This window comes from Parasteatoda tepidariorum, chromosome 5 (assembly GCF_043381705.1).
Source record: "Parasteatoda tepidariorum isolate YZ-2023 chromosome 5, CAS_Ptep_4.0, whole genome shotgun sequence".
Lineage (NCBI taxonomy): Eukaryota > Metazoa > Arthropoda > Arachnida > Araneae > Theridiidae > Parasteatoda > Parasteatoda tepidariorum.
The window spans coordinates 7,548,966-7,562,343 of NC_092208.1; the positions used below are offsets into that span (position 1 = coordinate 7,548,966).

General features: G+C 31.1%; 1 protein-coding gene across 1 annotated transcript in view; it reads left to right on the plus strand.

The window, feature by feature from the left end:
* Nucleotides 1-13,378, plus strand: part of LOC107453627 (mitoguardin) — a 36,576-nt gene that overhangs the window by 11,604 nt on the left and 11,594 nt on the right. The window contains exons 8-13 of the mRNA XM_016070517.3: nt 2,666-2,738; nt 4,799-4,885; nt 5,740-5,838; nt 7,098-7,232; nt 8,998-9,051; nt 10,564-10,680. Of these exons, the coding sequence (XP_015926003.1) occupies nt 2,666-2,738; nt 4,799-4,885; nt 5,740-5,838; nt 7,098-7,232; nt 8,998-9,051; nt 10,564-10,680 (565 nt within the window). The remainder of the gene's footprint in view (nt 1-2,665; nt 2,739-4,798; nt 4,886-5,739; nt 5,839-7,097; nt 7,233-8,997; nt 9,052-10,563; nt 10,681-13,378) is intronic.

Here is a 13,378-nt window from a genome sequence, read left to right on the forward strand (position 1 = left end):
CACAAGGGAATGATCGTAAAGACATGGTTCAGAGTAGAACATCGAAGTCAAGCATCAATGGCTATGGTCAGTAAGCGGGTGAATGAACACTTTAATCAGACTTCGTAGGGACCAAGAGTGCACAGTATCGGTCCTCGTTAAACTGTTCTAACATAAAGTGCTCAACTTCGCTCACAGGTCGTTGGGCTACCGAAGCAGAGAAGCCATCCCCTCTGCAGAGGATCAAAAATGCAATGGCATGTCTTCGGATCACCAGGCATGTTTCCCAGACTGTCCCCAATAGCCCATTGTGTAGCTCTACTACGACATAAGTCAAATATCTACCTACCTTATTATTATTTTTTATAACCATTGTTGAATAGCCCCACCAGTTTTGGATTTATGACTTCTAATGCTCAACTGCTTAGCCTTATAATTTTGAACTCAATCCAGAAGACAAGGGAACTTCTGGATCAAGTAGGAGAAATTTACCATCATGGAGGACTTTTTTTATGGAACTAACTCACATTTGTGTTGCATTGGGAGGTAAACTTCCCATGGTTAGCTTGACAGCAAGGGAACTCTAACCCCGGGTTGGGGTTTTGGACGCTCTAAACTAGTTTTGGACAGGACACGGCGGTTTTACAGTCCTAAACTGGATAAAACTGTCTTAAAGTGTCCAAAACCTTGAACTTTTGTGAAAGGTAAAAATTCTATAGGTGTAGCCATTGTACACATAATAATTACGTGTATCAAGAAGTATTTGATATTTTTTATACAATTTACTTTAACTTATTAATGGGAAATAATATAATATAATAGGAAAAGATTTATAATTTTGAGGCTCCACAATTCATTGAACAGCAAAAGTGAATACCTAATCCTTTAAATATAAATATGCTTTTAATACTGATAAATTATGCTTTTGCATAAGGATAAATAATGCAATATTAAAAAAAAAAATATTTTTTTTAAAAAAATACTAAATTTGTTTAAAAATTAACTTTTTTTTTTCACAATATTTTTTTAAAAAAATGTTATAATTTCTGCATTACAAGATGATTAAAAAGACATCTATTTAAAAAAAAATGTTTTTAAACATAAATATATAAGTTTAAATTGGAAATACAAAATAACTGAAAAATGTATTAACTGTTTTGAAGTGCATAACATCAGTTTCAGTTACTGACACTGGTGATGTATCCCCACTATGCTAAAAGAATCGAACATGAATGAAATAAAAGTATTCTTGAATAGTACTATTGATTAATAAACCTGTTTATGGCTAGCCAAGCACTTAGTTCCTAGTAGCTTAACCTGCATGGCAAGGTCAAACTTCAGTTATGTACTATTGAATGAGAGGACCAATTGAACTTGATTACTGATTAATCTTCCTCTGTTTAATGTTTAAATTGAAAAGTCAAACAATATTAATAAAACATTATTCTTCTAAAAACAAATATTCTCTAGTAGATTTAATTATCAATATATTATTAGTTCTATGTTTATTTTACCTTTTAAATATTGTTCAGATAAAATTGTGACATAATTTGAGTAAAAGGGTTTTGGACAATGGGGTATTGAACAGGATGATTTAAACCGTGGATTAATCCATTCTGTCCTAAACCTTGCCAACCCTGACTCTAACCCATGATCCATCTACCTCTGAGGATATTTTTTGTCAGTGTGAGCCGGGTGCAGAATTTGTATCGAGTATTCATTGCTGGGACTCGAGCCCTGTTCGCCTCATTGGAAGGCGAACGCTCTATCCCCTGAGCCACCACGGCTCTGGATTTATTGGAGTGAATTACTCTGGAGTATTACTCCATTTATTAGAATAAAATACTGAAAACTGTTTACTTTTTTATAATTTAGTACTAAGTGTTACTACACGGCAAAAAAAAAAAAAAAAAAAAAAAAAAAAAAAAAAAAAAAAAAAAAAAANAAAAAAAAAAAAAAAAAAACATGTTCATAACTGTACTGTCTCTTTCATAATGCTCAATTTATCGAGATTAACCAGTGTTATATATTTATGCTTTTTTTTTATTAAAGTTATAAAACACCTTATGTATTAAATTTATTTTTATGGTACTAGCTCACATACTTGAAAGTACAAGCAACAAGATTTGCATGTGGCGCATTATCTTTTATGTGCAGAAATATATGCTCTGGCTTCTCATCTCTAATCACCAGATACCACTAGTTGCCGTATTTGCGAAAGACCAGGAGAGCTGTGTAAAGTTCACCGGTTTTTTGAGCACATGTGGTGAGGCCTGTATTAAGTTCCCCGAGTTTTGAGCATTTGTCATGAGAGCTGTATTAAGTTCACGTTTGTGTGCCTGGTCTCTCCTGTGTTGCTATTCGCAGTCCAGTGTGTGCAGGATTCCGTTGTGTGTAAATGAGACTGAGAAGCGACAGTGTGAGGAGGGCGCAGTCACAATTTGCAAGTCAACTGTTCATTGCCGACCATCCATTGATGTAGGCATAATCATATCACGTCCGCAGGTCGCCAATGTGGGGAGAGTAGAAATTGCCAATGCCAACCTTTATCATGTTAAAGATACCACAAAATTGAAATGAGTTAGCATGCCTTATATAATAGTGAATTGATGTTAAATAATCATAGTGGTAGTTACGCTACAATAGTCTGTGCTTCTTCTGTACATAATTTTTTTTATTTTTTTAGAACTGAGATGTTGAAGTGCCAGTCCAATAAAGAATATATATCCAAAGTACACTGCATTAGAGTTGCCTTTCAAGTAGGTTTTATTTAATATTTCTAACCCTGAATTTATTTGATATTTATTTTGATATTAATATTTATTCAATTCCTAGTTAACTCTCTCACTATATATTATTCAAATTTTCAATCGTTAATTAAATATTATTTATTCATCCACTCAAGTTCAAATACATTTTTTTAAAACTTGTAGTGGATGACACTTGATGTTAATACAGTTTTTTACAAATAATAATTAAAGAGGGATGAGCGATAAACGAATAGAAATTTTCTGATGGGTTAAGCGTTAGTCATTGTTTTAAATTTTAATTATTAATAAATTTTTTAATTATTTAATAAAAAGTAACTAAAATGAAATTTTTCTTTGTTGACCTAAGTAGAAATTGACTTTAAATTTTTTTTCTTATATTGCAGTAGAGAACCGATTATCCGGAACGATCGGGACCATCGCGATTCCGGATAACTGATTTTTCCGGTTTTCTGAATCGCTACAAAATGCCGTTTTTTTTTAATGTTTATAAAACGAAACTAAAAAATTTTTTTTAAACAGTTTTAGAAATAATAAAAAATTATAAATAATAATACACTTAAGTTTAAATAAGGAAAGAAATTATGAAATAAAAATTATATACAGGCTTATATATGTTATTAATGTTATTATTAACATTAATAACATATGTAAGCTATTTGTGCTTATGTGAGATTCGTCTACAAACGGCTTTTGATCCATCCTCTAAATCAGTTCTTTCGTCAACTCGATACGCTGTACGCTCTAAATAACAAAATGGGTTCAAAATCTTGCAGGGAAAAAAATTTTTTTAATGGAAGAAAATTAATTTCCGGTTCCGAATTTCATTCCGGTTATATGGTTCTCCGGTTTTCTGATTTCCGGATAAGAGGTTCTGCACTGTACTTGTTTATTTGATAGTTCTAACTTTGCTATAGTTAAGCTAAAACCTATTAAATTTTTTTATTTAATTCTTGCATTGATGCATTGAATTCGATCTCTTAACCCCTTTTAAGCCAAGTATGGAAATTTCGTAAAATATTTTCATTTAAATTTCATTAATTTCACACAATTAAAGTTTCATGCATGAAAAATAATACTTTTTTTGAGAAACAAAATGGTGCGTATATACACCTTCGGACAAATCAATTGAGAAACCACACTACAATTTTATGAAATTTGTTTATTCTTATTTTATTATATGTAGAACTTGCAGCTTGAATCCATCATAAAAACATATGATTAATTTCACTTGTTGTAATTATGCAATTTTAAAAAGTCAAATTTCTCAATAAGTTAGGAAACTAGCATAGTTTAAGAATTTCTAAACAGAAAGTGTTTTCCCCAACTGAATTACTAATATTTTATAGATATCTTCAGAACTTTTGATAACAGCAGAAAAATTAAATGTTCTGAAAAACACTATTGTGTCTGGTTTCGCAAATTAAAATATCATTCACAATAGTTAATTTTCATATTTAAGGTTAAGCCTTTGAACCAAAAGGATTAAACCATAGTACTTGAGCCGCATTGGCTCACTGAATAGAACATTCGCCTTCCAATGAGGCTAACCGGGTTCGAACCCCAGTCGATACGAATTTCACATCCAGCTTCCACTGACCACAGGGCTGACGTGAAATATCCTCAGTGGTAGACATGTCATGAGTTAGAGTCCCCTTGCTGTCTGGCTAACCATGGGAGGTTTTCATGATCTTCCTCTCCATGTAATGCAAGTGCAAGTTAGCTCCATCAAAAAGTTCTCCACGAAGGCAAATTTCCCTCGATACACGATCCAGGAGTTCCCTTGTCTTCTGGATTGGATTCAAAATTACAAGGCTGTTGAGTTGAACATTAGTTGTCGCAAACCCATAAAACTGGGTCGGTTGTTCAACAACGGTTATAAAAACCATTGTACTCGATAATTGGATTATTCAGTCGAAAGCTAAAGGGTTTTTTTTTTTCTCTGCACTGTTTATTTAATTATTCCTTAACTTTATGCATATGTGCTCACAACAGTATTCATTATTGCAGACCTTTGTTGTGAATGTACTTGACAATACTGTATTTTTTAGTTGCTGTTCCAACAAGAAGAAATACACGCCTGGTTTATGAGTGTAGGAAATAAAATATTAACAGGTCTCATGTTACTTGGGGGAAAGGTAAAAAACTCTTCATTTTTAAGCATTCATTATATATTTTCCCATATATTATTTATTAAGCCGTAATCCTGTTTTCATTTTTTTAAATTTTATTCTAGCAATGTTTTGCATTTTTTTGATTTAAAGTATTTTTGAAAAGTTAAACTAAATAAAATTCAGTTATGACTTGCTATAGAAGACTATGTATGTAAGAGTAAATCTGAAATCAATAAATTACATTGTAATACAATATTGTATCACAATAATTGTTTAAATTGAAAGTTTTCAAGCAAGGAAACAAATCTGAATAACTTTTTTAAGTGAAAAAAAGAGAGTTATTACTTGAAAGAGACTAATTGGATATTTTTTTTTTTTTTTTTTTGATGCAACAAAACTTTACTTGAAGCCCTAAAAATGTCGCCAGTAAAATCTCCACTATTTTATTTCTTCAATGTTGGCAAATATGCCGGTGTACAGTACCAGTTTAAATTCGTAAATACTATGCTAGTAAATATTTGTAGATAAGAGTGACATCTGAAATTGAATACTTAGTTTTTGTGCCTGTAAGTGCCACTTAATTCATAGGCAGGTATGATACCTAATCATTGGAAATATCACTTTATTCATGCCCTAGTATAAATTTATAGTTACTATGTTTGTGAGTATCACTTTATTCATGGGCAGGTATGATATTTAAAATCAAATTCATCGTAACTTTATGTCTGTAAGAATCATTTAATTCAAAAAAATTATGATTTCTTAAATTAAATTTATAGTTACTTATTAGTTGTAATTATAATCGTAGAAAATAAACTAATTGCTGTAAGAAAAAAACTTTAAATTGGCTATCAAATAATTTTTTTTCTTTCTTGCAGCACCCTAAGGACTGTTTAACTGCTTATGAAGAAATCATAGCTTTTTCTCGAGACAAAAGTAACTGGCCCCTAATGGAGGAAGAACTTAGAGACCGAGGCGTAAGTGAAATCCATTGTATTGCTTTTAAGAATTGGCTCGAAACTGTGTCCACAATTTATTTTTATTTAGTGTATGCTTGTATTTATTAATAGCTACTGTTATTAATATGGAAGTTATTTTCATGTTGCTATTAAGGATGAGAGAAAATGTAGCAAAAACTATTTGCAGGTGTTTATTGTACAGTGCACCAAAAAAAAGAGACCCCCTGAAAATTTTTGATCTAATGATCGGATCTTCACGTTCTGGGACACAATCTTAATGACTCAAGGGGGTGACTTTAAATATACTAATTAATAAAGACAGACGATGTTTTAAGTATCAAAATCAGACAGAAAAACGATCTATCTCTGAATAAACCTACCTTTTTTCTTTTTGACGGATTCCAATTTCTGACTCCCAAAATATAGGGGGTAGCCGCAATCTGGAAAATATGGTCCCAATAATTTGATCAGCAGAGTGGTGTAAAGTTTAAACCCCTTAATGTTAATTTTACTTTTTGCGTATTTCGTTATATCTTAAGAACTTTTTAAGTGAATTCAAAATTATACCTCGGGGTACTGAATTGTAGATTGATCGTTCTCTGGTTCAGGTCAAAATTACGATCTGTAAATGAATGAATGGGTCCACCCTGTAAACGGATGTGAGTTATGGATGTGGCAGAAGTTGAATTCTCGGGGATAGATGGCGCCACTTTAAAACAAGAACAATATCACCCACTCTGCTTTAATGGAGTACGACAACAACAAAAAGACTTACGGAAGAATGTGGGATAATTTTTCTAATAACCAATAATATAAAAATTAGCTTACTTTGGATTGATATGTTTAGGTGATTTTTGTAAAATCACCTAAACATATCTTCTTAACATACTTCTTAAAATTTTATATTAATTTTCCAAACAGTTCTTACAAATTCTAAGGACTAGACCCAGGACAAAGGTTTTACTAAAACTGCCAAATTTAATTTTTTAATTCAATAATGCTTTAATAATAAGCTCTTGTAACTTAAAGAAAGAAAATAGTTTTAAAATTTGCTATAAAATAGCAAATTTTAAAACTATTTTTGCAAGGCATTTTAACTAGCAAGGCATTTTTCTTCTTTATTATATATTAAAGGCATAATGCAACTTAGCAGATTTTGAATGTAAGATTTTTTTATGTGAGATGAAAGTAACTTCTATTTTTATTTATTTATTTATTTTTTTTCAGTTCACAATTTTTCATTTAATTAATTCTGTCACTTTCATTTTATTTTTCAGGTGAAATGTCTTTCATTTTACGATGTTGTTTTGGACTTCATTGTTCTTGATGCATTTGAAGATTTAGAAAGTCCCCCTTCCTCTGTAACAGCAGTTGTACAAAACAGATGGCTTTCTAACGGATTCAAAGAAACTGTAATTTATTGCACTTTTTTCATATCTCCATTTCTTTACATAATTTTCTTAATTTTAGTTTTTTTTCTGGATTTTCTCCTGATCTACTGGTTTAATTAAAATAATCCTAGTTTTTGCACATTTTAGAAAATTCTTTAAAATTGAGTAAGTTTCATAAAAAAAAATCCCTACTGAAATAGACTTTTTGTACAGATTATTGCTTGCTTGCTTGAATATTTGAATAAGTATTGAGAGTACCAATAAATTTTTGCTGTTTTCTATCAAAAATTAGCAGCTTATTGTGACAAAAATTGAACATTTATTTCAAGTATCCTCTATTACTCCACACTAATTTTTCCCATCTTTCTGGGAGCATTCGAACACCACGTCGGAAGAAGTCTTCATCTTTCGAGGATATCCACAAATCTACTGATTCCTTGGTTTTTTTCAAATGAAGTAAATTTATGCTCAGACAGACCATGTGCCATCGACCAGGTGATAATCTGAAGAGGCAAGGTCTGGTGAATACGACGGATGGGGTAGGACTTTCCATTAAAGTGTTTCCAAATCGTCCTCGTTCCTCTGTAACAGCAGTTATACAAAAACGATGTTCAAAGAAACTAATTTATTGCACTTTTTTCATAGCTTCATTTCCTTACATTATTTTCTGCAATTTAGTTTTTTTTTAGACTTTTTTCTTTATGAACTATTCTTGCATATGCTGCTATAGCGCCACATACAGGATCAAAGTCCGGGGTTGCCACTCCTCAGGGAAAACCTGGAAAATACAGCCTTACATTATTTTCTGCAATTTAGTTTTTTTTTAGACTTTTTTCTTTATGAACTATTCTTGCATATGCTGCTATAGCGCCACATACAGGATCAAAGTCCGGGGTTGCCACTCCTCAGGGAAAACCTGGAAAATACAGCGAAAAATTACCACAAGGAATTTTTAGTTTTTCTATAGAAACTGGGAAAATACAGGGAATTTAGTTTCTTATTTTTGTCTTTTAAAAAATTGTTACCAGTCAAAGAGCAATATATGCGATATTTAAGGATGATATTTCAGCTATATTAAACTAGTTCATTTACTATAGCACTATTTAAGTATGTTCAGCTATTCTAAGTTTTTTCAGCTAGTATAGTTTGCCTAATGCAGGTCGTACAATTAAATAAACATAATCATTAAACTTGACCTTTTCAAATTAGCATATTTGAGTTTTGCCAGTAAAAAGATTTTAGCTTCATAAATGTTCTTTAACGGCATTATTTAATATTTTTGAATTCATATTCTAATTTGTTTGTTGCTGCTAATTTCTGGGCTATGCTTTTCAGTTTAATAGTTCAGTTCTCTTTTATTGCTTTTGTTTAAACTGGATTATTGCATTGCTCAAATTAAACGATATTGTTTTTGAGAAAGATTCCCTCTTTTAGACTTTTATTTTGTTTTTTTGGTTTGACTAAATTGAGTAATGTATTATCCTGTGTCAAGTCATGGAAAATTTTGGAAGGTCTTGAATTTAAAAGCTCTAGATTTAGCAGTTACCATAAAAATACCATTTTTGTACTTATAAAATGAACAATTTGACAATGACTTGAAATCTTGTAATCTCAGACTTCTGGTCATGTGCGGTTCGTGTTACATTAAACTTTTATTACACGGTTTTTAGTGTGTAAATATGTATTGTCCTAACAATTCATTTCGCTTTATTAAATATAGCTTAAGTTTAAATATCTCTTTTCTTCTGTGTATGTAAAATAAATTCACAATTGCATGTATTTCCAGGCATTAGCTACAGCAGTGTGGTCTGTTTTGAAAGCCAAAAAGAGAATGTTACGGGTAAGTTTTTTAGCAGTTCAAATTTAAATAATACTGAACTTGTTAACTCTTTTACTCTAATCTGCATTTTGGTTTATATTTACCTATCATCATTATCATAGTTGGTTAGACAACCCAATGTGGGCCAATGCCTTCCTCTGAAGATTTCTCCATAGTGACTTTCGATTTATCTTTGATCTCCAATTCTTTTCATTAAATGCAGAAAAAAAAACAGACTCCAATGAATCAGCCCATCTTAATTGCGGCCTTCCCCGCTTTCTTGTTACAGCAGGTCTAAAAAGCAATATCTTTTTTATTGTTCTGTCATCACTCATTCAAATCACGTAGGCTATCCAATTTATTCTCATGTTCACTTATTTTTATGTATTTAATAATATTGGGGGGTGTAAATCTTGTAAAGTTAAAAGTTGAATCTCCTTCTCCGGTTATTGTTTCCATTTACACCACCAAGTATACTCCGCAAAATCTTTCTCTCAAATATTGCGATACAATTTTTCTGAAGTTTTGTCATTCTCCAAGCTTCAGAAGTGTATGTCAAGACAGGCCTGATAAGAGTTTTTTATTTTGACCTAAACTTGTTAATTTATTGTTCTTGTTTCTATTGCCACTTGCCAATGTCTGTAATCTCGCTTGGAAAACACACAAATTTAAGGCAGAGGGTGCGCATTCTTTGTTTTTCTGTGGTCCCATCTATTGCCAAGGGCATGATTTTAGCCACGCACGCCCATTTTATAGGTTGGACGCATTCATACATCCATTAATTTATCACCAGATTGTAATTTTGACTTTGATCAGAAAACGATCAAACTCTAATTCAGTATCTCCTGGGGTATTGATTTGTTATGAGAACTTGAACCCTGACGGACTTAATGTGCACCTGTCACCATTTAATACACGAGGGTTTTTCGGCTGGCAAGATTTGAACTCTTCTCAAGAAGAATTTATTGTGACACATGTATGTGATACCACTTCTTAAACATGCGTCTGAACTCATTTATTAATTTCGCATAAAATTAAGATAACAAGTATAGAACAAATAATATTTAAAAAAAATTTAATCAATTCCTAATTAGGTCAACAAGGAAAAGTTTTATTTTAGTTACTTTTTATTAAATAATTACACTCTTTTTCTCCCATATAAAGCTAAAATTAATTAATTAAATTTAATTATTCAATTAATATTTGAAAAAACTGTATTAACATCAAGTGTCTTCCACTACAAGTATAAACAGAAATGTATTTGAACTTGAGTGGATGAATAAAAAGTATTTTATTAACAATTAAAAATTTGTACAAGATATAGGGAGAGTGTGAACTAGGAATTGAATAAATAAGTTATATGAGACTTTCTGTTTTGTATGTCTAAAGAAGGCAATGTTCAGAATGATTCAATTGAATTTTAAAATGTAAAGATATTGTATTTATTTTAGTATATTTATAATAATATTAGTTTGAAATAATCATTATGGATTTAAGTGGAAGAGTTCTAATCTTTGGTGTTTGTCTTTCCAGCATCCTGATGGTTTTATAAGTCGCTTTTATTGCGTATCTGAGCATCTGATACCTGTATTAGCTTGGGGATTCTTAGGTCCCGATGAAAGGCTAAAAGAGCTCTGCATTTACTTCAAGGTCAGTTAAATAATTAAAGATAATCTATTTTTCTCTCATGCCATACTGAGGATATTCTAAGCTTTAACCCATTTTTGACCAAGCATATAAATTTTATGAAATGTGGTATTATTTTCATTAAAATATGCTTACATTACATTTATTAAAACACACAAAAAATTTTGGGTATAAATTTATTTTTTTTATTTGAGAAATAAAATAGTGCATATAGGCACAATTCACCAAATCAATGAACAAACCATTTATTGGGTGTACAAATTAGTTCATTCCGCTTTTTTTTGTGATCATAAATGCATTTATTTCAGAACAAAATGAATGAACAGATTTATCAAAGTATTGTCCATCGCTGGCTACTACTTTTTCCCACCTCTCAGGCAATTTTCTAATTCCATCTCGAAAAAATGTCTCGTCTTTTGACGCGATCAAAGTTAGGAGCCAATTTTCGATTTATGCGAACGAAGTGAATTGGTGACCTGCCTAATCGTGCTGCATCCGTCAGAACAACCAGTAATCAGAAGGAGCAATGTCCAACAAATACAGCTGGTGCAGTAAAATATCCCACTTGACTGTTTCCAAATAATTTTTTTGCGACATCAGGCTGACTGTTATTAGGTAGACGAATAACCTTGTTATGTCTTTGCTTGTATTTTGACCATTTTTCTCGTAATGCACGGCTCACATGAATCAATTGTAGCCTATACCAATCGCCTGTGATGAAATCACCAGGTTGTAGCAGCTCATAGTATACAAAACTATTCACCATTCTTAATACGTAGAAACCAATCCCTGCATGATTTATCAGTTGGAGCATTGTCACCATAAACTTCTACAAGAATTCGATGCGCTTCAACTGCACTTTTCTTCCAATTAAAGCAGAATCGTACCAAACTTCCAAATCGTACCAGAATCGTACCAAAAATCATAAAACTTCCTGCAAATGGTGCTTCGATACCACAGAACTTGACATACTCAACAAAGTAAAAAACAGGGTTTTTGTGTGAAACTCAAAGCAATATAAACTGAATATTATTGACAGATGTTTAAGCTCTCTGAAACCACCGAAACCAGCAGTCACTATGAAACATTCATAAGAGCAGAACCATCTCTTAAAAACGGGCCAAACTAATTTGTACTCTCAATCGAATAGAATTATGAAATTTGTTTTTTATTTTTTATTTACTGACTTGCAACTTTAATCCACCATAGAAACATAATGATAAATCTCAAAAAAGAAATAATTCTGCATTTTTTAAAAAAAATTTCATTTGTCAATAACCGTTTTAAGTTTAAAAAAACTTGAATAGTTTAAAAAATTTCTCAACAGAAAGTGTTTACTCCAATTAAATTACTCTTAAGTTTTGGGTGTCTTAAGAACCCTTGACAATAGTATAAAAATAATATTAGTAAAAAATATAAGTCACGGTGTTAATAAAAAAATATTTATTGAAATGGTGCCTTTGCACACCTTTGGCTGAAAATGGGTTAATCAACCATGCTCCAAATGCTTTAATCCAAAATAACTAGCAGAATTTCAACTCCATAGGAAAATACAGGGAATTCAGAAATCTCATAAAATATCAGAGAATTTGTTTCTTGTTTTTGTCTTTTAAAAAATGGTGACCATTCAAAACATAATCTATGGGATATTTAAGCATGATATTTCAGCTATACTAAACTATTTCATTTACTATAGCATTATCTAAGTATCTTCAACTGTTACTTTTTTTTCCCTCTAAGTTTTTCCAGCAATTGAAACTAATAAAAGTAGTTAGCCCAATATAGCTCACACAAGAGCACTGTAATTGTTTTGTTTCCTCTTAATATATTGTGTATAATATGTACAGGGAAAACACAGAATTTTTTCCCAGATTTGAGTGACAACCTTACTAGGCAACTACTTACAACCTACTATAAGTGTAAATCTAAATGGGTAAGTATCCTGTACAAATGTTTAAAAAATCCTACATTTATTTGAAACAAATTAGTGCAGCAGGTCCCACTTATAACAATCTCATATTTAATAAGATTCCAGATTTTCTCAGTAGGATAGAGTCTTTTGTTTGGCGTAATGTCATAAATGTATCAGACAAACGCACTCATTATAAGTAATTTTTTTCTTCTTACATTTAATGAGGAAAGTAATTTTTTAAGCAGGAAAAATTTTTTAGAAATAAAAAAAAAATGCAGTATGCAATCAATCAGAATTATTGAAGATCTCCCCATCAATAATTAATGTTTAAAACGCTTATTTTAACTAAGCAAACTTTACTTGAAACACTGACATGAATAATCAAAATTTTGAGCAGTTTTTTATAATCTGTGGAAAATACAAATAACGAAACATTTAGTGTAGCAAACATATATTATTACAAATATTTACATTATTAATATTTTTTTTAAAAATCCTATTGTCCAAAAATATAAACAGTTTATTTGACACGTTTTATCATTTGTAATCAGTATGCAGTGTTTTCACTAGAGTGCGAGAATCTCGCATTAAAAAATTATTACCGCGAGAAATTCGCGCATTCTATAAATCAATTTTAAAATTTGCGAATTTCTCGCATTTTGGAAAAAGCTTCGAATTACGCCATTTAGAATAAAATCCGTTTCACTTTTCTTCCTGGATCTTTCATTATATTTCCAACATCTGCCCCGTTCCATCTTCCCTATTTACCAGTATTGTTCAGAACCTTTT